The 26,484-nt window shown below is 31.9% G+C and overlaps 1 protein-coding gene across 2 annotated transcripts in view; it reads left to right on the forward strand.

Moving 5' to 3' along the window:
• The window catches only part of LOC107444907 (trace amine-associated receptor 1), a 59,403-nt gene that overhangs the window by 28,088 nt on the left and 4,831 nt on the right, over nt 1–26,484 (forward strand). For both annotated transcript variants that reach the window (XM_016059174.3, XM_071179135.1), the window contains exons 2-6: nt 1,273–1,789; nt 9,236–9,344; nt 10,576–10,908; nt 15,801–15,924; nt 24,787–24,858. In XM_016059174.3, coding sequence (XP_015914660.1) covers nt 1,302–1,789; nt 9,236–9,344; nt 10,576–10,908; nt 15,801–15,924; nt 24,787–24,858 — 1,126 coding nt within the window. In that variant the 5' untranslated portion in view covers nt 1,273–1,301. The remainder of the gene's footprint in view (nt 1–1,272; nt 1,790–9,235; nt 9,345–10,575; nt 10,909–15,800; nt 15,925–24,786; nt 24,859–26,484) is intronic.

The raw sequence follows: 26,484 nt of genomic DNA on the forward strand, positions 1-26,484 counted from the left end.
TTTTTACCTTCACTCGAACCGGGCAGAATTTTAGGTACCGATGTATCTTATTTTAGTTTATAGCGTTGTTAAAGAATTAGAAGACAGTAAAACCAAGTAAATGAGTATTAACTTTTAAAAGTGAAATTCGTCTTTAAAATTACCTTGCACGTTTAATAGGTCATTAAAATGGACTTTTGATTGGCAACCGGTTTTGTTTAACTTCTTTTATGTATAGACGGAAGAGTAATACTTTTTCCGTCTTAATATTGAGACCCAGAAGTTGAGCCTTAACAGATCTAATTCTTAAATATGAGTAGTCAAAAATATAATTTATGCATGTTTAGGATCCGTTGTTGACGCCCAACATCTCAACTTCAACATATATGTTATAGGTCTTGGAAAGGAGATAACTCTTTCGAGTTGTCACCCAAACAATTATTGATACCCATGATTGATAAATATAAATTGTAATATCACGATGCATTGTTAAAAGAATATGCACATTTAACAATACATATTGTGACATTTTCCATATTAAGCTATTTTATAATATTTTTGCATTATCATCCAAATAAAATTTTCAATAATATCGTAATTAGAAATTATCACTAAGTATAATATTTGATGCAGCCTGAGTAAATCAGAATCTTGCGTTGGTGAATTTGGCTTCCCTATAACCAACAAGTACTAATAAAAACAAAGTGGTCGCTGTTGTTGCGGAAACATATGAGACTCCGAATGAACCATGAAGTAGACATTCATTAATAACAATGTGGATTGTTTAAAAAGTTGATGAAATGAAAGAGATTAATTGAAAAAATGTACATTTAAAAATAAAATTTAATAAAAACTTTCATTAAACGGCAAAAATGGAAGAATAATTTCAAAATAATAAGCAACAAATTTTTCTGTAAAAATAATGATGGTCTTGAGGTTTTTAACAAAAGATGAGCATGATTCTCAGTTCTTGGCTAGCGTCGCTGGAGCATACCATGACGGTCATCTTTCTGCTGCTTCCTTTTTGAAGGGAAAAATATAGAAACAAGTCCAGATTTCTCAAAAGAAATGATTTTTAATTCAGTGCCGCGAAACCTATTAAAAAGGTCTTTTTTATACATCAAAATTCTGTGTTTCACTTAGTTCCATTTCCTCTCAAATAAGTTGTCACAGTAGCTTGTATAAGTCATCGCACTTGTGCCACCATAATGAAAATAAAATTAGCTACACAAAAATGTTGAGCAACAAATTCTCTTTAAGTACCTTTATCTAACTAATATTATTTATTTTCAGATATTTAACTCCTCAAGATAAATAAAATCATGTTCTCAAACAGAAGCACAACGGAAGGAAGTGAACTGCCATTGAGGTTCGAATTCGACCTGTCAGAAAATGCCACCGATTCCTTACCAGAATTCGAACTCCCCACCAAAAGAAATGGAACAGGCGATGACGACACCTACCTCTTCTACGGCAACGCTTTCGTGGTGCCGATGGCCATGATGATGGTGATTATCATCATCCTGGCTGTGGGTGGAAATGTGATGGTGATACTGACTATCGTGAGACACAGGGGCATGCGCACAAGGACTAACATGTTCATCGTGAACCTGGCTGTGGCAGATATATTAGTAGCTGTGTTGGACATGCCCGTCTCTCTGACCACCATCATCGAGGGTAAGTGGGTGTTCGGGGAACCCCTCTGCAAACTGAATGGATTCACGATGGCACTGTTCCTCATTTGTTCCATACACACTCTGATGTACATTTCTGTGCACAAATTCATTTCCATCACGAGGCCGTTCTCCAGGTAAACAATTATCTTTATTTGTTAAAACTATTTTTTGAAGCTCAGTAGCTAGATAAATACATGTTGTTGTCGTCTGCCATTTGGGCATTGAGGGTGCGATCGTTCTTGTTTTCCAGCGGCGCCATCTATGGGCAAGAATTTGACTTTTACCACACCCATACGTCACACCCGTTTATAGGACGGACCCATTCATATATCCATTTACAGTTCGTAATTTTGACCTTAACGATCCATCTTCGATCCAGTACCCCCAGAGGTATACTTTGTTATTGAAACATGGAGGACTTTGCGACCCGACAGATGTAACGTGCGCCATTCACCACGTACTATACGAGGAGGCTTCGGCCGGCTGGACTCTCTAACGTGAGTCCAGCTCCCTGCCAACCAGGCTATCCTCGTCAAATAAATATACAATGGCCATTCATTACAGAAGAGAGAAAATTGTGATAGTATCATTGCGATGACTGGTTACCCTATTCATCTAATCAATTTTTTAACGCTATAACATTTGTACTTATGTCCCCCATTGGGCTGGGATTGATGTACAATTCCAACCCATGTAGACATCACAAAATTCTTTTTCTTCATAATTATTCAGATTTTTGTTAAAATCGCCTGCCAAGACAATCATTATGAATTAGTTGCTCATAAACAGAACATAAAATTACTTTAAATTATAAGAGGATGTATAAATGCAATCTGGTGAAAAGAAAAAAACTCAGTTTGGAAAACAATCAGCACCAAAAAGATTTAAAATGATGCTCTGTTTTTTTTATTTAATCTTTTTTACGAAAGTTTGTGTTAGTCTGATTTCTAATAACTCTTTATTTGCAATGACGTTGTTGAAGTCGATTGAGTCGAAAGGCGGGTAGACATGAAAATCTATAACAACACCCATTTTCCAATGGGTCATATATTGATTTCGCTGTTAACGTGCCATAGAGCTACGCTATTGAGCTATGGGTGACGGTGTGGGATTCATTCTTAATGATGAACCGATAACAATGCGCATCACCCTCTTTTTGATTTGATATGCAGGTGACGGTCACCCGGCCTCTACACCATGTTCCTCAACTTCTCAATCGTGTTTATGACTTTTAAAGATCTGAAATCCAATACATTAGAATGGATTCCGAACCACAAAGATCCGATCTGAGAAAATCGGGTCCAATCAGGAAGGTAGGGATTAGCGTGAGGAAATAAACCTATGTGTAGTTAAGTTATAGCCTATGCATTGTTAAAATAGTGTTAAACTATTTCACTACTAGAAAATCGATCCTTCTCCTGTCATCATTCTCTACATTTGCAAAGAAAAGAGGAAAAATTATTTTTTTAAATATTTCTTGAAAGCAGCAACTTTTGATCTTTTTATATGACATATGTTATGAGAGCAGAATTGAGGTACACTCGATTCGATTAAAATTCTCTTCATCTAATTCATTTGACACCTGTATTTAGCACAACTGGGTTTAAGAAAAAAAATCTACTTATTTAGGTATTCATATAAATCAAAAATTTATTCAGATCGATTGTGCATATAACAACTCCTCATGTATTGTTGCTTTTCTGTGCATCGCGAGACCTTCAAGGATGTTTCTTATCAGGTGACGGGGAAGTGTTAGGGAGTGCAATAATTGGAACTCGCTGAGGACGCGGCGTATTCGGTATCCTATAAAATAGCTTAAATATCTCTGTAATTAGGAGAAAGATAGTCATTTCTCTGCAGTTAAATCTAAAATTTTATATATATATATATATTTATATATACCAAACTTTTTCATATCGTTTTTTTGTATTGAAAAATAAACTTTTTGAAGCTTAATTAAATATTAATGTAAATATTATTGTTATGTTATCCTTGTAAATGTTATTATGGAATATTTAATCATTTCTATATCATTGTATTTATTCTAAAAGCAATTTTGCGGAGTGAAACATCTTGAATCCCCTTTGAATGAAGGAAGAGCGACATAAATTCTTATTCAGTAGTTCATTCATATAACTTACTTTGCAAAGGATACAATAAATGCATACTTTTCTTGCTTGAAATTTCTAACTAAAGTAAAGCATTACTTTCTTTGGTCAAGTCAATACTTCCGGTATTTTTCTGCATTCATAATAAATGAATAGTGAGCCAAAATAAATAAATAAATAAAGAAGGAACAACCTTATTTAAATTTTGATCTAATGATCAGATCTTTACGTTCTAGGACTCATTCTTAATGGCACAAAGGGATGACACCAAAATATACTAGTTAATTAGTGCAGACGATATTTTAAGTTACGAAATCAGACACAAAAACGTACTTTCTCTGAATCCCCAAATATAGGGCGTAGTTGGGAAATAGGGTTCCAATAGTTTGGTCAGGAAAGCACTCCAAAGTTTGAACCCCTTAATGTTTATTTTACTTTTTGCGTATTTCGTTATATCACGAGTATTTTTGAAGTAAAATGAAAAAATTTTGCACTCAATTATAAAATTCCTTTATCCAAAGATAATTCCCTGCAAAGAATAATTTTTAGTAAATGTTTATTATCTTTTATTTTATTTGATTATAGTAGAAATAATTTTCAATTGTAAGGTATACAAATTTTTGCATCATTTTAAAGAATATAATTTTACGTGGCAAAAAAAATTCAGAAAAAATCGATCGGATAGTTCCTGAGAAATCAAATTTTTTGTGATCTGACATTTTTGAAATTCAATTTCTCAGGATATAATCTACTGATTTTGCTCAAATTTTGCATTTTTCCAAGTAAAATTATATTCTCTAAAATGATGCAAAAATTTGTACACCTTGCAATTCAGCATTTTTTCTACACAAAATAATAAAAAATAAAGACTTACTAAAAATGATTCTTTGCATGGAATTATCTTTGGATAAACGAATTTTATAATTGAGTGCAAAATTTCTTCATTTTACTTCTTAAGTTCTCGCCAGTGCGTTTTTCTGTCGTATTTCGTAACTTAAAATATCGTCTACACTCATTAACGAGCCTGTTTGTGGTCACCCCCTTTCAGTCATTAAGAATGAGTTCTAGAACGTGAATGATCTTTAGATCAGAAGTTATTCAAGTTAATCCGTTTTATTGCCTCACTGTACATAACGTTTATTTTCGTCTTGAATATGAGAGTCGCTCTATCAAGCCTCGATTTTAAACTATTTCTACATTTTTGAAACCTTCCTGTGAAATTATAAGAGCGTAAAATGACGGTTTTTTCATGACGCGTCATTTTAACTTCAAAGACCGTCTGTTCTCCTCGATTCATTCTTGTATATCGTGATCTAGTTTCTATCTTTTGTTATTAAAAATCTAGACTTAGGATGTCGGTCATTGTATGAGAGCAATACGCGGCGCAGGATGTCGTGCATGTAGGAAATGTTTTTATTTAAAAAAAAATTTTTTTTTTTCTTTTACAAAAGATTCGATGGAAAGGTAGATCACCGACACTGAAATAAATTTCGAAAAATCATTATTATTATTATAAATTTTTTTTTTGTGGAATTTGACAAGATTTATTGGCGGGAGGAAATTTCCGAAGCCAACTGAATGAGGAGTTCAATCGTTGGAGGGAACAAAAAACATTTTATGTCAAAATTTGGAAATTCTCTCCCCCCCCCCCCGCAGTAGCATTTTTAAGAACGGCCACTTTCAAAAACATTTGACCGCTTTTTTTAAAAATTGGAAGTTCGAAACTATTAAAGAAAATTGTTGTTATTATGAATGAAGGGCAATCCTTTTGAAGCATTTATCAAAATAGAGTAAACACTGCTGAGCTTATTTTGAAGAAAAATTTCCTGGCCTCTCAAAATAGGTTCACTTAAAATTTAAGTATTGCATATAACGTTTACAACCCATAAAATATAGAACTTGAGTTTTTGAGTGAACGTAAAGCTCGTGTTCATGAACAGACATAAAATGTATGAGTTACAAAATAAGTCTGAAATAATTGTTATCAAAATGTTGAAATGTGATATGAATTGGAATATTTTTTAAATAGTATCGGTCATAAATTGAAACTAAGAAAGTAACGTGAAATGAAACCTTTGATAACCAAATTTCGGAACTCTTTTAAATCAACATAAAATGTTGCGAGGATGATGACGGCTTTCCCGTTGTCATAAATAATGCGAAAAGCATATTGTTTGGAATACATGGGGGGTCATTTTTTAGTCACCCTGTGGACGGCCCTTTTAATTTCATCTTCTTTCTAGAAGAGATTCATGCTTAACCATAATCGAGTTTTCATTATATTTTATAACCAGCGTTGAAAAGTTTACCCAATTCTGAGTTTATGACTACCCATGGTCCACTACGTGACCTTGTCATTTTGAACCCAACCCAGAACACAAGGAAACTCCTGGATCTAGTATTGGAACAAACTAACCTTTGTAAGAGACTATTTGATGAAACCAACCCGCATTTGCATTATATGGAAAGAAAAACTTCGAAAAACTCCCACGGTTCACCCGATGGCAAGGGAATTCTAACCTATGATCCGTCAACCACTGAGGATATTTTACGTCAACCCGGCTGTCAGTGCGAGCCGAGAGCGGAATTTGTATTAATCAGCCACCTCTGGGAATCGAACCTGGAACACATCGAGGTGAAGGCTCTATTTTCTAAGCCCCCGCGACTTCTTATAATTTTATTTGTTGTGAACGTAATTTCCTCCCAAATAAAAAATATCTTGAAAAAAAGATGAGCAAAAGCATATTTTCCCAGTGTGGGCGCTATCAACCCCCCCCCCCAATGGANCCCCCCAATGGACATTGGAGACTTTTTGGGAGAGGGGAGAGATATTGTGACTTTCTAAAGGAAGTGTAAAAACTTACAATTCGAAGAAATTTTTTAAATATGAGGCATAATTTAAAATTAATAATTTTATTTTGTAAAGGAAAACCAACGCATATTTTATCCTGCATAAATTATGTACCTGTTATTAAGGCAGTTATTAATTCAGCAATGCATTGGGGAAAAAAGGTAACCACAAAATTTTAGATTGAAAGTAACACCTTGTTGTTTTACACAAAAAAATTCGTTATGAATTTTCAACCAATTTGTTCGATATTTTTTTCATTCATCGTGAACATAATGTGATAAGAGTTTTTAAATTTATTTGTTCAAGAATTATCTACTTAAAAGGGCGCTCGTCAACAGTTTATACTAAATCCTTGAAATTTACTATTAATCGTATCGTTTCATTAGTCTACTATTAATCTTAGTTTTTTATCTAATAATAATAAACACTTGTCCAGATATGAATGCTTCATTTTTTTCTTCTTCTTTCACCCCTTTCACGTGAATCAATTCAAAATAGGGGTTAAATCTCACTTCTTAAGAGGGATCAGTTATTGGACCTATATCAAACATTTTAAAACAATTTTCCCCCATTCCTTAGTTATTCACGAATTGAGTTTTTCTAAAAAATTAAAACAGGAACTGATTTATTGGCTGAGCAGATTCATTAAAATAAATAATTAATGACTAGAGTAGCTCAGAAATGAGAGTAATCGCTTTTACATAAATGGTCACGGGTCAAATCTTAAACATCGCGTATATTTTTTTATCTTTTTTCAATAATCATATAGTTAAAGGTAGAATATCAGCAACAATAATAGAATATCAGCAGCATTTTTTTGAATTAGATTTGCCTTTTGTCGAAAAAGGAGGTGAAGAATTTTGTGGTTTTCCTCTCACGCAACTCTATTCGGTTTTTTTCTTCTCCCTTTTCTGGCGAAACATATTTCTTATTAAAGCTGTATTAGAATATTATAAAGATTTCAAAAACATAATATTTTAATCCAAACCCCCCACCCCAGAGATAAAAAAATTTCATTCAAAAATCGTTCTATCGTAAGATAATAAATTTGTAAGTAATCGGTTATTGACTCAAAATGTAAGTATGTAAGACACTGAATATGTTCGAGACATCTTATTCAGTTTGAATGACAGATGAAAGACAAGAATTTAACAAGACTCCTTCTGCTGTTGATCCAAAGCATGCGATCCTTTGAAAACTGTTTTGCGTTGAAGAGAATGAGTAGAAATTTTGTCTCACAAATGGGGTTTATATGAACTGAAATATTTTTAACAACTAAATGAAGCGAATGATATAATTCCATATTCAGTTTTTAATAACGTAAGCATTTGAAGGGGTGTCTGTCTCTGGTGTAAAAGCTCTGTTGTGATAAAATCGTTCGAAGGGGCCCAGAAACAGAGTGATTCTACCCTTCATCAGAGAGACCGTACAAATATACAAAAATTCGATCTTAAAATGTTATGCGCACAAATATATTTTTAAAAATTCGTGTTCATTTTTATACAATAATACATATTTTAAAAGAATGGAATAAATACGTATGCTGTCTATAACCATGCGACCAAAGTTTTTGAAGGTTAATATATATATAATTTTAATTTCGTTATTTTCCAAAACTCCTGTTGTTTAAAGAAAATGAAGTCGAACATTTGAAAATTACCTATTTGAGCCTATATATCTGCAGATTGGCAAGCTATTTAGGAACTGTGACAAATAGTCATTAAGGAAATGTAGGAATAAAAAATTGATTTCTCTATTTTTTCTTTCGACCCTTCTTCACCCCCCCCTTTTTTTAAGGAAAAAAAAATTGTGTTTTGAAAGTATTCAGACCTAAATCAGTTGCCTAAATAATAAACTCAAAGCATATTTTATTGTTATAAAAATGACGAATTAAAAACAAATTAATTTAAAAAATGCAAAAACAACTTAGTTGGAAAGCTCAAGGCAAGTAAAAATTTTTCAAATGAAGTATGCATTAAAAAATCATTGTGCTGGTTGTACCATTTATTCATTTGAATGAGAGGCAATAATGTAGCTTGCTTATGTTGTGGTTTTTTATTCCATAAACAGTGCATCCTACCATTTAAATCAAATCAATCAGAAGCCCTTTATAAGTGTCATCAAACCTATTATAATCTATGTATAGGCTTCTCCAAATTTCTCTACTCTCGACACTTTTCCCATCCCCATTACCACGGGTAAGCGCAAATCTTTTTTTCTTCCAATTGCATTGTATTGACTTTCGTCATTCGGGTATCAGAAAGGCCACTCTCTCAGAGGCACTCTGTTAGGTGGGCCAACGTAGTTCCCACAGTAAAAACGACAGAGAAGAGAAGGAAAGAACAACCAACTCACTCTACAGTCCTGTACCTGCAAATCTTGCTTTTTCCCCACGGCGGTACTTTACAGTTAGATGTGGGGGAGATTTTCGAAGAGAAGAAAGTGTTGACGAGTGGGATTTATTCAGACAGCCTTGAGACTTTTATTTACTAAGAGTATTTTGTATTGATATTATGTCAATAATATTCATGATTCTAAAATGTCAATAATAATTTAGGACAACTATTGGATGATTTTGTCTGGTCATTTCAACAAAAAAGTTAAATATTTTTCTCTTCCAGAGCCATGACACCTCGGCGAATAAAGATGATGATTTTGGCCTCTTGGTCATGGGCAACATTCTGCGCGATCGGTCCTCTGATTGGTTGGAATAAAAATATATACAAAAAGGTGAAAACTATTGTTCTATAGCATTTATGTTCTGTTACCTATGTCGTGGGCCTAATGAAAAATTCGGCTTTTTATCAATGCGTCAGCTGATTAAAAAAGTCTTCTATGTTTTCTAGACTGCTTAATTATATATTTCATATATTTTTGGTTTATTATATATTTTAGGAAATATATTTTATATATTTTAGGGTATTTTTTGGACTATTTCTTGGGAGATGTGTAGAGTTACATAATCAGATATCAATTTGCTTATCGCGATAAATTTTCAGTGAGGCCATTGACAATTACACTTAATGCTCCATCAGATATCATTTAAGCTTACTGTAATAAACTTTTAATAAGGTCATTTACGGTTTATACTTTTGGTTGTTCAAACAGATATCATTTAAACTCATTGCAATAAACATGCGCCCAATACAAAATTGCGTGTTTGACATTCACGCAAACTAAATTAGCCATTAGTTCAAATATTTTAAAGCATTGGATTAAATTTTTATGGATTTCAACTGTGACCACTTACATGTAGATTCTGCTAAATTCCCGGTAGTTCATTTATTTTTTAAAAAAAATAATTTCCGCATGTTTGAGGGTGTGACATGAAAAGAACACGCATTTGCATTATTCAGTATAAAAACACAGAATTCCGTGAAATATAACAATTGCGTGAACTGTGTTTGACAAGAATGTTAAAATAAGCATTCTATGAAAAATTAATTTACTTTCTCAATCTTGCTTGTGTAAGAAATATTCAAAGTTTTCGTTGTGGATGTGACAGCGTGTTAATGGCGTGATAGCGGGGGGGGGGTATCACCCATGAAATGATGACACTATCGTTGTCATCTGACGATTTCCTAACTTAAGCCATAATGGGTGAAAATAATTCATGTATGGAGTCAATGCATCTGAGCTTGGAGTAAGTTCTTTTCAACTATGGGTGTTTTAATTGAATGACACCCTTTAAAGTGAGTATGAAAGCTGGGTTCAGATATTAACTTATATATATGTAGTAATGTGTCGTAATTATAGCTATAAATGTGTCATAAAGTATTCATTAACTAATTTTTTCGAGTTTTTCAACACGAGATTTGAATAAGTATGACATCACAGTGTATACAATAGCTGATACATGCATGTTCTTAATGAGTAAATCTTGATTAGAAAGTATGGTAGTAGAATGATCCATGTGATTAGGGATGCATTTTCAATAAAACGAAACTTTTTCTACAAACAGGGTGCCAGTCAGTGTGGTCCGGATCTTCCAAAAGGTATGCTGTCACTCTCCCATTCTCTCTTGATCACAACCAGCAACTACATCATCCCTCTGTCAGTGATGTTCTTCTGCTATTCGAGAATATTCCGTGAGATACACGTCCACATGAAGAGGATACGCACTACGTCCAACATAGATCTGGAGAACTCGGTGGCACAGCAGAAGAAAGTGGCCACCACACTTTTCCTGGTGCTGGCCTGCTTCCTACTCTGCTGGACGCCGTACGTCATGTACTCCAATGCGTCCGCTCTCATCAAAGACAAGAAAAGAATTCCCCCGATTCTAAATCCTTTGGTAAGGACTTTTTCTCATCGCCTTTATTGAACCTTATGAGACATTCTGCATGCTTAAATGATACAGATTGTCGTTTGAAAATAAGAAGGATGAAGTTAAGTAAACTCATTAATCATCATTTGCGTTACATGAAGAGGAAAGCCACGACTTCCACGGTTAGCCAAAAAACTTCCTACGGTTAGCCTAACGGCAAGGGGACTCTAACCCATGATCCGTCAACCACTGAGGATATTTGAGGTCTTTGCGAGCTGGGTGCGGAATTTGAATTTATCAACCATCGCTGTTATTCGATCCCGGTTCACCTCATAGGGAGGCGAGTGCTCTATCCCCTCTGTCCAAAATATTGAATCTCAATAGGTTAAGATAACGCAATAGTATTTTCGGTTTTAAAAAATTTATTTAGGTAAAAAAAAGAAGTTTTTTGTTGTCACCATGGTAGTTTCATAAACTTTTCGCAGAGTATTTTTTTTTCTTTCCATTACGCAAAAACTACTGAAAAAAAAAACAATCTGAAACTTTACACATTTAAAAAAAAAGTGTTTAAGGAACATTTTGATGTCAAAATGTAAGAATTAATATCTACACAGATGGCTCGAAGATGGAGGCAGGAACAGGAGCCGCCATAATAATCTTTGATGGCACGAAATCAAATACCATCAAAATGAAGTTTTTCAATTGGAACACTATTTTTCAAGCCGAAGCAAGAGCTATTTTAGAAGCAGTCCAAATAGCAAAAAATAACAGTAGAAATACAACAATTTGGACTGACAGTCTATCTGCCTTACATGCTATCAAAAATTACAACACAACGCATAATATTATTCAAAAAATCCAAAGTATTTTAATCAATCATCCACAATTAGAAATCTCCTGGATAAAAGCACATGCTGGTCATATGGGTAATGAAGAGGCAGATAAGGCAGCAAAGGAAGCAGTCACAGATAAAAATCTTACATCAACAAATTTGGGAATGCCCTTATCATATATTAAAAAGAAGGAAAAAGAATTCATTTTAAATTATTGGCAACAACTGTGGATCGCACACAAGTACGGAAGAACGACTTACGAAATTCTTCCAAAAGTTTCTTTTAAAAATAGTAAATGGCCCAAAGAATTAATAATGTTCATAACTGAGCATGGTCCCTTTAGGACATACTTGAAACGCTTTCAGTTGTCAAGACATAAACTTTGCAGTTGTGGAGAAATTGGTTCACCACTACACTACGCTACAAAATGCCTGTTAACAGAATCCTATCACTTTAAAATCCCCATGGAACAAAACATTATAGCCTGGAAGAAACAAATTATTAGTAATAAAACTCTTATAAATAAACTAATTAACTTAATTAACTTCATACAGAATTATGAACAATTTCTAACGCCAAGCTAAAATTTACTACTCTCCGACTAATAATCAATATAAAAACACATCCACCTGCAATGCTATCCATTACTATAGTGTTAAAACCTTATGCTACCCAGGTTATCATATAAATCAACCCATATAATTTCTAAATTCCTAACATTAATTTGTTTTAAATTTTCATGTCATGATTATAACAGTATGCTCAAACATAGTTTCGGTTCATACAGTGAATGAAATTATTACCACTTGTATTAAATTATGTCAACTTTAAATGAAATGTTTATATAATGCCTTAATGCCTTAGCAAACCATATTTAATTGATTGCATCTACATGAACAAGTTGTCATAACCCGATTATATAGCCTACCATCACTCAACATCAAGCTTATGTGCTAATGTACGTACAACCACTGCAAAGTTTTGATGGAATCATTTATGACAACCGTAATTGAATAACCATATATGCTAACTATATATAACGTATATATATATATATACTAAGAATTCCACAAATGTAAATTGGTGCCTCAAATATAAATCCCCTTGTATATAATTTTCCCACTCCCCATGTTTTTTGTATCATATTAGTGTTTTTTCTACATTATCTCATGCAATGTATTTGTTTATCCAGATGTATTTTCATGATATGCTATATTTAACCACGCTTCTTCTGTATAGTCACAATTTTTGACACTCATCTCCCATGGGTCTTAAAAGTCACTAATCAATATTCCATTATAGTTACATAACGTCTGTTTATATCTGTATCTCTAAATAATTATATAGTAATTAATAAATAATAAATGTAAGGATCCTAACGGGAGCTCTGGCGACGTTGCAGATGCTAGGGTGGGCTTGTGATTAGGGACTGACATCTGGGGAAGCGTGGTATGTCGCCGTTATAACTGTTTTCCTGGCCACAGTTTCTCTTTCTGATAGGGGGCATAGGTGCAGAGCTGTGCGCCGGCGTCCATGTCCATGTTATCGATTAGCATTTAAATTGTTTTGTGTCAAAGTTGTTTTCGTAGTCTATTATTTTAAAGAAAATGATTGCAGTGTAATGCTGATTTGTTTTTTTACAGCCACGTACTCACATGTTTGAAAATGTGTAACGCATCTCACTTCGTTTAAATTTCAAATTAGCTTTAGAGTATTCAAATAGTTTAAATTGACAGTTTTTCAGATTTTTTGATATAAAAGAAAATTTAATAGCAGTAAAACAGTAGTTTTTTGCTGTCACGTACCTTAATGAATTAAAAAACAAACAAAACTGTTGAGGTTTTTAAAATTTCGAACTCATTTCGGGGTTATTAATTTTTAAGGTTTTGGCGATTTATTATATGTACCGATTGGTTAAGAAAAAAGGCGTATTTTTTCAGGCTTTTGGAACATTATCTATTTTTATTAAAAAAATTCTTTGGATTTTTTATAATTTTAATTTCTGGAAATGCATTATCTGTATTTTAACTATGTTGTTATGATTTTTTGTTAGTTATGCAAAAAAAAAAAAAAAAAAAAAATTGAGATCGATTTTTTTTCAGACAGGGAAACCGCAATGCCTACTAGCTCTCATTTCATTATTTTAAATTTAATTTCTTTTGCTGTTTTTATGTTGTATACCTTTGAAAAAAGTAAAATAAACGTTGTTTACCGAGAAATGAAATCTAGCTTTATTTTTACGATACAAAAACAAACAAGCAGCTTATCTATTGAAATGGATTAGAAGACTATTATTTTACCGAAAGAAAAAAAAAAGAAATCGAAAGTTATTCAATAATTTAAAGTAAAATTTCTAGTAATCACGACTTTATTTTTGTATGATGAAACGCGGATTTCTCCATCCAATCAAGGAAAGTGAAATATCGCTAAAAAATCAGATAGGGTTCGACTATACATAAAACAAGCAAAAAAAAGAAAAAAAACCCGTCATTTTTGACGGCAAAAAATGAATGGGTCGAAATAAATTTGAGATTCACGAATTATATTTTCGATACGAATAAAATAATCATTTCGTTATTTTACCACGTCATTTCAAATAATATTTCTATCGCATATTAGATGAAACGTTGCTTTTGTTATTTATTAGATTATTTAAACTGACGATAAAAAGGAATCATTCTTTGTAATATTTGATTCCTTTCAAAGATATAAAAACCAAAAGAAGTGATGCCTCATTAAGAAAAAGTAATAGATGTACAAATAGATCTATTTCTCCATAATGCGGATTGTAGTGTCATTTTTTTTATTAATATAAGTGCATTAAAGAGATTATTTTTTTTAAAAAAAACCTTACTTATAAGTTATTCTAAATAACAATCGACTTTGTTTTTGAAAACAATTTCTGATTTTTTGTAAACAAATTTATTTCTGATACGAGTTAAGATGTTCTGCTTTGTAATTTTGGTTGATTATCCCGTCGGCTCTTTTCGCCAAACCCGATATTATTGACAAAAGTCTCTGTCAATGGGTTTGGAGAAAAGAGTGGAATCCTTGACTATGCGAAATGATTTGCTTAGTAGAGTGCAGTGGTACATTTCATTTAATTGCTCAGGAGATAGAGGGTTCGCTCTTCGAATCTCAGCAATGACTGACCTATGCAAATTTCGCATCCAGCTTGCACAGTGCTAACGTAAAATATCCTCAGTTGTAGAAGGATCTTCAAGGGGTCCCCTTGCCGTTGGGTTAACCGTGGAAGGATTTCGTGATTTTTCTCTCCGTGTAACGCAAGTTGGCGGGTTAGTTCCTTTTAAAAGTCCTTCACAAAGATGAATTTCTTCCTACACTTGACTGGTTTCAAAACTACAAGGCTGCGGAGTTGAACGTTAGCAGTCGTAAACCCCGAAAAACAACTGTTCAACGGCAGTTATAAAATAAAATTCATTTAATTAAATGTGTCATTATAAAAAAATAGAGGTTTTTACTTTGTTTTGATTATTTTTATTAAAAATGTTTATGACGTATTTTTACACTTCATTTTTTTTTTGTTATTATTACTTTATTATTATAATTATTTGATAAATTTAACGTGTTTAGAATGTTTATTTTGGAAATTGCTTTTCATTAGAATGGCACTAAAGGATTTGATCATGTTCGCTAGCGTTGACAGGTCGATGGGATAATCCCAAAGTACAGTCGTTTCTTTTTCTGAATAACAAGCTATTTTGAAACCGGTCCCAAAAGTTGGCTTTTCCAATGTGTCAGCTCCTTTAAACAACAGTCATATCTACAGCGTAAACACCACCCTACCATGGCCGGTCAAGCGTACAGCACCGTTTTACAGAGGTCAATCTTTTAACGGCCATGGTTGGAATGCCACGTCATTTTGACTGCAGTTATAGGACGTAGACAGTGCCTGAACTGCTACCCGTATCTCTAAACTTCCACAGCACAATGAATGAGAGGACTACGACATGCACCTTGTTACGTATATACAAGTCGGTTGCTTCATCGGCTGCCAGGATCGAACTTTTCCACAATGTAGTTGTATCTGTGATGGATAATACTAATGGTGTGTTTCTCTTATAGACGTATTGGTGCGGGTATCTGAATTCTGCTTGCAATCCTATCATCTACGCTTTCAGGAGTCCATCCTTCAGAAAGGGTTACAAGGAGATCATGTGCGGTGCCCAGTCAGCCAAACTAAGCGCAGGTCAGACACTCCATACTGTGACTATTCATTTCTTTTGGTTTGGTTACTCTTGTTGTTTTTTGATGTAAAAAGCAGTGTGTTTTTATGATAAATTCATAATAACTGGTGCAACAAAACTTACCTTTCTTTAATTATCAATTTGCAGGCAGTCATTTTGCCATTGGACTGCTGTCTCTTCAATATTTCTCTAATTGCTTAGAGAAAGCACGTCATTCGTTAAGTATTTCGAAATTCTACCTGATTAGAAGAAAGTGTACAAGAAAAACTAGGAAATGTTTTTTTTATTTATTTTTAGTCAAATGAAGTAGGTTAGTTGTACAGTGTACAAAATGAAAAAGTAAACACCCTACATAATGTTTTGATCGGATTTTCAGGTTCTTAGATTCAATCGTAATGGTCCTCTCATCTTTATGCTAATTAACGTGTACTGACGATATTTTAAGTGACGAAACCAAACACAAAAACGAACTTTCTTTAAATAACCATACCCTTTTTTTTCAAAAGATTAAAATTCTTGATATTCAAAATAACCGCTAAGTCGACCATATAGTTCTCGATGAATAAATTGTTTAACTATACGACTCAGATACTATCTGACTGATTTTGAACAAGCTTTGTCTCTTGTCATTTAAATTGTATACTTTCAAATGAGGTACAAATTCGTAGGCCAAACAACTTAAATTGTCTCCGACCTATTAATTAAAATAATAAAAAATAAAAATTATTAAGCATGAACTTTTATATGGAATCATCTTAGAATAAACAAATTTTATTATAGTATTCAAAAATTTTCCGATTCGCTTTGAATCTTTTAGAGATTTAACGAAATAAGCTATTTCATTAAATCTCGAATAACTTCAAGGGATCCAAGCTTACGACCGCTTTTTTTGCCAAAACTATTAGGACCATGATTACCAGAAACATTTAGATCGAGTCTTAGTATATGAAAATTCGATCATTAGATAAAAAGTTATTAGGATATTAACTTTTTAATTTCGCTTGCTTTCTTTTTTTTATTTAGGTTTTTTACCGAGTTTTACGCGGGGATGATGATTACATTCTATGTATCTAGATACATAAATCTATTCTCATTTTAAATGTTAAGGTTGGGTTCATGCCTTACGTCATTTTAGTCCTGGTCGGTGATCAGTTGGTGCTTCCTTTTCCGAATATTGCGCCCCAACAGCGGGAAGAATTTATAGTCACAACAGATTTCATGTTGAGTAAACATTCGAATAATTTAGGATCGAATCTGTGATCTAGCACTCTCTACGTCGACTGCAACACTATATCGACCGTTTTGATGGTTGTTAAAACATAGTAAATTATATAAAAATTAGCAAAGAGATAGAGATTAAAATATTAAATTCAAATCCAATTTCAATCCAATTAAATTCAATTTCAAATCCAATTATTAATCCAATTTCATATCTTTTCAATAGAGTCAGAGTTCTTGCATAAAGTCACATATTTTATTTTTCGCTTGAGACATTTCAACTGTAAGGCCTTTCAACTATAAACTTTTGCTTTGCTCTACGAAAATTTCGTTAAAATTCGAAGAGTGGGTCGTTCATTCATACCGACAGCTAGTTTTTTTTTCTAGAAAAAAGCCCAAATACACGTGATTGAAGCAAGCATCCGCAAAATTAGTTGAGTTGATCAGGAAACTAAATAGCCAGCTAATTAAAGCAATGCGGGTGTGCCCACTCTGTTCCACGGTGGTTACAGAATCGGGCTATATAAGCAGAGGTCCTGGGTTTAATCCCGGAAAGCACCGAAAAACATCTCTCGCACTATTACTATATTGATAATCCCGAACACCCAACTTTCTCACTCCTCGACAGATTGCCGGACTTCGTTCCACGGTTTCGGCTTGATTCGACAAACGAATCACCTGAATTTCAAAAATAATAAACTGAACTTTTCGTAGCATAAAACTAATATAAGGACCAGTGGTCATACATTTTATAAGAAAAATTTACGTGAACACTCGTATTTTTATTTTCACGAGAGCTTTACGGGCATACATTTATTTTTACGGTCAGTCACAAGAACACTTTTTCCTGTCACCGACCGTAATCTATAAGTGAAATTATTTTACGGTGTAGAACACAACATGCGTCGAAGAATAACTCGTTGCACAAAAATGTCCGAAAAAGTTGATTTATACTACGCCCTTTCTTTTGAAGGGCTGAGAAATTGTCAGGCAATTCATTTGAATTACATTTTAACTGTACGTCGGTTGGAACGAGTCTCAGTCACACGATTTATATTTAAATTTTCTAAAGCATCTATTTGAAAAAACTTTTTTTTTGAATAATGAAGTAGGTAATAATCTTTTTTAATTCCTTTCATAACGTGTTAATTATTTTTTCTGCTATAACAACCATTCGCAGTGCATGAGTATAATGTAAATCCTTACAAGAACTATATTCAAATTTTCAACTTCCGTTTAAGATTTCAAAACCAAAATATTTATAACATTTTATTTTAAGATACAGTCTTTCGCCAAACAGAATTTATTTAATGCTTTAAAAAATCGCTCCGTAATATTATTACTCATTTGGAAATGGCATTTCTACTAGGAATTCTTTCCCAGTTATGCTTTCGTAACCAATTTTGTTCAGTAACTTCAAATGTAAACAGACGCAAAATCATTTGAATAAACATTGTTTAATGACTTGTTTAAAGAGAAATGGCGAGGTGAACGAAAACATTTATAAATCATACATAATTTTTTTTAATCATTCATCTTTTTTTTTCTATTTAAGTGAAACAAAACAGCTGACAGAAAATTTTTTTTGTTGTTGAAAGAATGAAAATAAAAAACTCATTGGAAACAAATCGTTTTACTTTGAAGTGAAAGCAACAAAATGGATTGTCAGTCTATTACAGGCAGTCCCTTTATCTAGGGCGATAATACAATCTAGTTATTAGATTCGTTTTGTTCTTATTTTATTTCTCTCAGTTAAGAATTTTTTCTTCTTCTTTTCTTTCTTAAGCATAAAATTAAAAAAAAAAATATGCAAACTAAGAATATAGTAAGATTAAGCTTTGATTTGTGTTACTGCGAATGACAGAAATGTGTGATTGAATGTCAAATTTGGTAAATGTCACTGCCCGATGCCCTGTACGCCCTACACTGATATTTTTTTAAGGTCATGTGCACTGTATGCATTTAACAGGTACTCCGAACACTTATGTTTCTCACAATCCATCCTCAGCAAATATTAAAATATCGAATAAATATAATAATATCAAATCGGATATTACAAATATTTCGGACATTCACCAAAGCGACTATGTGATTGTTGACATTTACCGGTGAAAGTCGACATTCTCCTGATTTCGATCATTCACGGTAACAATTGTATTGTATGATTGTTTTTTTTTTAATTATTTTATTATGATAGAAGGTATGTTGCTATTCATATTCGGTGCCGATCTTCTGAAAATATTCCGTGAATTATAAAAACCGTTAAGTATGTTTCAAAGTAACTTGCAATGATATACATACTTAACCTTAAGGTAGAAATAGAGAAATCGTTATTTTTCAAATACTTTTCGCGAATGCAATGTTTATGAAAAGTAAGGATGAGTCACTTAGTATTTATAGGTCATATGGCAGCTGATGATAGCATGAAAGAAAAAACAGTTTTTTTTTTGAGAGAATATTTTGTACGCTTAGGTTAGAAGACTTCAAGGATGTAGCTCATAAAAAAACGGCAAATCACTGGCAATAATAAAAAAGAAATGTCAGATGACGAAAACAGGGATGATAAATTTAATAAAAAAATGATGTTTAAAAATCTGCTACATTTTAAAAATATTTATAATTAACTGTAGTTAATAATTGATCAGTTTTGTAAATACAGTAATCCTAATTATTTTTAAATTTTTTTTCTAAAAATATTGAGATCGCTCGGTTTACACTACAGTTTCATAACTGAAATTCAAACTATTTAGTTTGATTTTTTTCTCTATCTAATTTCGAAAGCATACTTTTCAACTTTCTAATAGTAAGAAATGCATTCATAATACCTATGAATTCACTATCTATTCTTGATCTTCATTTTATCTTTTCCGAAATTGATTTGTTTTCAGCTCTAGATTAATAGATTTGGGAAACTAATTTTCGAATTTAATAATATTTTAGAAGTCAAGATAGCGTTGCTATCTTGACTAATGCAGCCTATTTGTGCAACAACAAACAATATAAACAAGTATAATGTAATAAATGCTTAATGTAAAAACAACATCACCATAATGTTTTCGAAAAAAACAAACCCAAAGAAACTATTAAGCACGTTTGGAGCTCCATGTATGATAATTTAAACAATTACTTTTTGTATTGTTTTCTTTTTCATCATTGTTCATTGTTTTTGTATAGTATCGTTGTACAAACTGATCAATTAGTTCCAAGAGCATTAACATTTATGTTAAACGAGATTTAATTTTATAGTTGTTAAATTTGGACTTTAAAATAAAAATTAATTTTTATTGAGGTACATTCAAGCTTAAATTTTCATACAGTGATTGAATTAAAAGAAAAAAAAGAAAACGAAGAAAAAAGCCTTAATATTCTAAATATTCTAAAAATAAATTAGTTTGCTACCATAATGAGTATTTAACAGTTATGTTCTATGCTTATGTTGTGTCTAAGTTGGGCAAGTGGGTAGAATATCATTTAATTAAAGTTTTCTAAAGAAAATAATTCTGTTAGTAAATTAGTACTTGGAATTCCACATGTATTTTTTGTAACTATCAGACTTCCCATTTATATTTTTTAATTCATGAATTCATTTTTTAAAGCAAATAGACTTGTTAGTAAAATGGTACTTGGAATACCACATATATTTTTTGTAACTACCAGAGCTCCCATTTAAATTCTTTGATTCATGAATACATTTTTTTTTACAATGCGTTATTTGATTTCGCTGTTTAATGTGAAAAATATTGTACTGGTTTTACCATACTGAGTATTATCATCATTCGACGTTTCAAATACTATCGTCCATGTAGCGAACAAAAGGTAGGAAAACTAATCTGCTAAAGTTGCACATCGCATTACAAAAATGTTTAACCTTATAATCAGATAAAATTGTTTTAAATCTAAACATTAAATTATTTAAATGAATATCTCGTGGATTGAAAATTTTAAGAAATTTCCTTTCTTATGTTAGCGTTCTATGTGCTTCTAAATAAGAATGTTTTGGAGGAAACAAATCTCCTTAATAAGTTTCGATAAATATTTCTTGACATATATTATAATTTTAAAACTAATTTAAAATTTAAATGGGAGCTCTGATAAATAAAAAAATATAAGTGGGGTTCCAAGTGCTATTTTACAAACAGGATTATTTGTTTGAAAAATGGATGGACACTCACTTTTTGATATGAAATAAATTTCAAATATATTCTTAAAATTAATGAATAAATTCTTAAAATGTTTCCGTAAATATTTATTCATATATACTGGTATTTTCAAATGATTTGACACTTATTTTTTGATACGAAATAAATTTCAAATAAATTCTACAAATCAAAAACTAATAAAAAATGAGCCTCCATTATGTTAGCGATTTGTGCTATCCTAAATAAGAATGTTTTGCATGAAACGAGCTGTTCTTAAAAAAATTTTTCTATAAATATTTCTTTACATATATCGGTATCTTGTCAACAAATTGTTGACACTTACAATATACTTTTGTGCTTGAATGTATAAGGGATCTAGAGCTTTTCTCGTCACTAAAGTTCAATTTTTTAAAAAAAATAATGTGTCATAATCTGCTTTATTTTGAGTGTTTTGTCACCAAGTATAACATGTTTAGAAAACTTCCAAAGTTATAGCAAAAATAATGCAGGCCAATATCTGAAAACATAAAATAAGTCTTCTATTTTCAAAATTGGAATTGGCTGTGAATTCAGATGTCAAAATACAAATACAATTTCAAAAAGTTTAAAGTTACTTTTTCAAAAATTTGTTTTTAAATCAATTTTTCTAAATTCAAATATTTTCATGATTATTAACATAATTCTACCGGTATCTATTTCCTTCTGTTGATTAAACAATTTCACAATAATTTCATAAAATGTGTTGAATTTGATTTTTCAGAAATATCTTTGTTTTTTTCCAGAATAACTGATATTTATTTATATTTCAGTAATAATTTATCAGCGTGTGCTATCAATGTAATCAAGAGTAAACAGTATTTCTGTTACTAACTCACTGGTGTAAACTGATGTTTTTTCAGAGTTGCATAATAGAAACGAGAATTGCACTGATATCAGAAGAATATCAGATCTATCTTCATCGAGAAGAGCGAGAGCCATATCTGATGCATACTTATGAATCCTTCAATACTTCCTCTCCTATGCATTCTTCTATGATTAAAATAGGCGAATGCAATTAGACTCTAATTTATTCCTAAGTTCACTTTCTTCAATAAGAGTTTAAAACTCATTACAACTGTGTTACGTCTTGCTATTCGTGTAAAATATTATATTAACAGGTTTTAAATAAATATGAGACCCATTGTAATGCATCTTCGATATTCCGATTGGAATTCCAGCTTCATTAATTTAGGGGCCTTCCAGGCCGAACCGTATCTCCCGCCAAACGCTGTACAAAGCGTGGCGGTAGCGGGTTCGAATCCCGCCACTACACTGGATGTATTTTCGTTCTGTCCTTCTATGTATTGTGCTATCTGTCCTTCTATTTGAGAAAGGTTTATAATCCTAAATGGAGCCAGCAAGCCTGAAAATGTATGTCATTCCAATACATCAAGCAGCAATTTAATACTTGAGTATATGGACACAATTTATGGATATTTATTTTATGACTGAGGGCGAATAAACAGTCAATGTATCGGATGAACGATGTTTGCGTTTTTCTGGCGATTCTATTAGTTTGAGGTCAACTCAGAGGACAAGAGTTATGCCTTCTATGTTAAACAAAGAAATTGGAACTATTGGAGACAATATCATTGCAACCAAATCATTTTTGAATTAAAGAAAAAAATCTATCAAACCTGAATCCACCCATTCTTTGGAATTTATTGCGTCACCACTGTGATCAATACAAGTTGACATGGAATTGTTTCTTCATTCTTTGAAATGGCCACACCAGCTGTAATCTAAAAGATATGGTAATTCGATTAATAAGTGTTGTCTGTAGCAGCGCATGAGCATGAGAAAGTGTAATCCAAACATGGGAATAACTTGCATGATTGTTCTTAACATTATACGTCAGAAACTAGAGTAGCACCATGTAGCGTATTAACACAGGAATAATTGGCATGATTGTTCAAAATATTTAATAATAGGTATGAATGCATTCATTCCATCCAAATTATGGATTGGGAATGATTGGCATGACTATTCATGACATTAGGTGCTATTGAAATTCCGTTTGTTGTGAAATTCTGTCCAACTTACTAATCCAGGCATGGGACTTTTTTGCATGATCAAACTTTCATTGTTGTTACTTAAATTGTGCATGTGTTCATAATATTTCATTGAACCACGAGTCATTTAGATTGGAATGGAGATATTCATTTCATTGTTTTGAACATTTACCCACTTTGACTCGGAAAAATGATATATTTTGCTTAGATCATATGTAATTTACGAAACATTCCTTTATTTTATTGTTAAAAGCTAATTCACCCGAACAAAAAATTAATTTCTATTTGAAAAAAAAAATTCTAACTATCTAAATTGGGAGTTTTAGTTTTCAACATTTGGAGCACATTGTGAAATGCTTTTTAGTAAAAATGATAGTGATTCTTATTGTAAATTTTGGAAATGAAATTAAGTAGCTTTTTCATTATTTTAAATAAAATAATGTAAATTACATTTAGTAATGTAAAAGGAAACTTTTTCTTCGGAAAAATGAATGCGCAATGTTTTTTGAATATATGAAAGTTCCCTATTTTGATGGAAATGGGGATGATTTGACAAAGAGAACAAAATTTTTCATAGCCAAGTATTGTTTCTGATGTATTTTTTCACTCTGAGTTCAATGAGATTAATATTTGAGATGTGAGGAGGGTTGCGATTTAAACAAGTAAAGCATTGTTTCCCATGCATTTTTTCACGCTAAACCGAAGGAATCAAAAGGGATACTTTGCACTTATTATGAATAAAATCATTACAACTTCTAAACTGTTAATTAACCGAATTTTGTCTCATTTAACTCAGTGACAAAAATATCATCAGAAAACGTACCTTACATGTTCAAATAGCTTCTAAATATAGAAATATAAAATGCACGTAAGTACACGTCAAAAAAAAAGTATTTTTTACACATAAAAATGACTGAAACTTTTGAAATATTCATTCTATTGACTTGTGTATAGTTTTGATTCTATGTGAAACATATAGGAAACAATGTCTCACTTTTTTAGATAGCAATTTAATCAGATACAATGAGTATACATCGAAAAAAAAAAAACCAAAACATTGGAAACAATGCGCCTCACTTACCTGTCTAGAAGAAACTCAATTCAACTCCTCAAACCATCTCTCCGTAAAAAAAGCGAAGCATACAGAGAAGAGTTTTTAGTTATTATTTATAATAACGTAACAAAGCAATTTTATCATAAAATACCCTGGGTATAAATTTTTCCGAAGAAATTATAATTATTGGACTAAAATAGTTATTAGAAATTATATTTCAAGCTAAATTAGCAGTATTGAAATTTGTTGAAAATGTAACATACAATGCGGAAAATATTCAAACTGCAAAGAAATCTGATACTATATATATCATTTAATGAAATTATAAAGAGGATTTATTAACTTTAAATGTTTTTCTTATAATGTGTCATGTGTAACGTTTATAATCTTTTGTGATTGCAGTGAATTCGATGAGTTTTCGTTCAAGATCTGGAAGATCAGGTTCCCTTAAATCGGGATTGAATGCCTGTGCACGTGAGTACATTATAATTTGCAAGCCACACGAATGACAAAAAACAGATGCTACTTATCACTATATTGAGTATAGCTGCGCGCATTATCGATAAATCGTGAAATATCGATATTTTTAACTATCCCGACAACGGTATAAAAATATATCCTCATGATATATAATGAGTACGAAAAATATCGACTTACGATAAATATCAAAATTATAGACGGTGATAAATATTGACACACCATAAATACCGGCACTTGATGGGCGATATCGTGATCCCGATTCTGTGAGAGAAGAAAACCTGTACTTCAAGGAACACAAAAAACATTTTTTTTCCCTTATCTTAATTTATATATTGTTATATTTTAAAAATTACTCAAGGTTATTTTTAAAATTATAATTATTAAAAGTGTTTCTGAAAAAAAAGTCTCTCCCCCCCCTTCATTTTGACAAGAAAACATTGTCCAATATAAAAAATATGTAAATTAGTTATATAAAAAAGATTGATATTAAAAATTCCGATATCGCTCAGCATTAATATTTAGCCAATTAGATTTGCCCTTTTAAAGGTGAAAAAAATGGGGAAACTGGAGACGGAGTGACACAATTTGATTACAGTTAGCTTATTCTTTTCAAGTATTCTGTACAGTGCACAGCGCAATATGTTGGTAACTTTTGCAATTAAATTCCAAAACTTCGGCATAAAATTTTTACAGCTTTCACAACGAACATATCAGTTTGTTTCATTTCTCTACAGCCTTTTTTGTTTTCGAGATTTGTAATTTTGCTATTAGTCAGTCATTCGCTGGACACTAGAATATTTATTCCCGGAAACATTAGATATGAGAATAAGAAAAAAATGCTGCGTGGTACTTATTCCTTTGTGCCATAACCCTATTCTATAATGGTTGCACGAATGAAAAGTGGACACATGGGTTATAGAATCAAAAATACTTCACGCGGCATCATTCAGGGTAGTAAAAGAATGTTAAACGTAACAGATTGCATTACTGATGAACCAGTTCATATGAGAGTGATTAACGCTGTTTTTCTTAGCTCTATTACAAAGGAAAACAAAAAAGTCATAGTTTAAGTGCCTAACACTTGAAGCAATTCGATGATTTTGAACTATATATATATATATATATATATATATATAATAAATAAATAAATACAAGTAAACACTAAGAAAGTTAAAAAAAGTATATACGTGTTTCACCGTAACATATATATATGTATATATATATATATTACGGTGAAACACCGGAATCAGGAGAATGTCGACATTCACGTAGTCGCTTGGTGTATATCAGAAATATTTGCTAAATACCCTTATTTCTGACTCTCACGTGAATGTCAACAATCACATAGTCGCTTTGGTGAATATCCGAAATATTTGTTATATCCAATTTTATATTAATTTTATATTAATTTATTCGTTAATTGATATATTTATATTTATTCTATATTTTAATACTTGCTGACGATAGATTGGAAGAAACAGCAGTGTTTGGAGTATCGGGCAAATATATACCGGGCAATGGCACTTGACCTTAAAAAAACATCAGTGTAGGGTATACCGGGCAAATGTATACCGGGCAGTGGCACTTAACCTTAAAAAAACATCAGTGTAGTGTATGCCG

The sequence above is a fragment of the Parasteatoda tepidariorum genome, chromosome 3 (assembly GCF_043381705.1).
Source record: "Parasteatoda tepidariorum isolate YZ-2023 chromosome 3, CAS_Ptep_4.0, whole genome shotgun sequence".
Classification (NCBI taxonomy): Eukaryota; Metazoa; Arthropoda; class Arachnida; order Araneae; family Theridiidae; genus Parasteatoda; species Parasteatoda tepidariorum.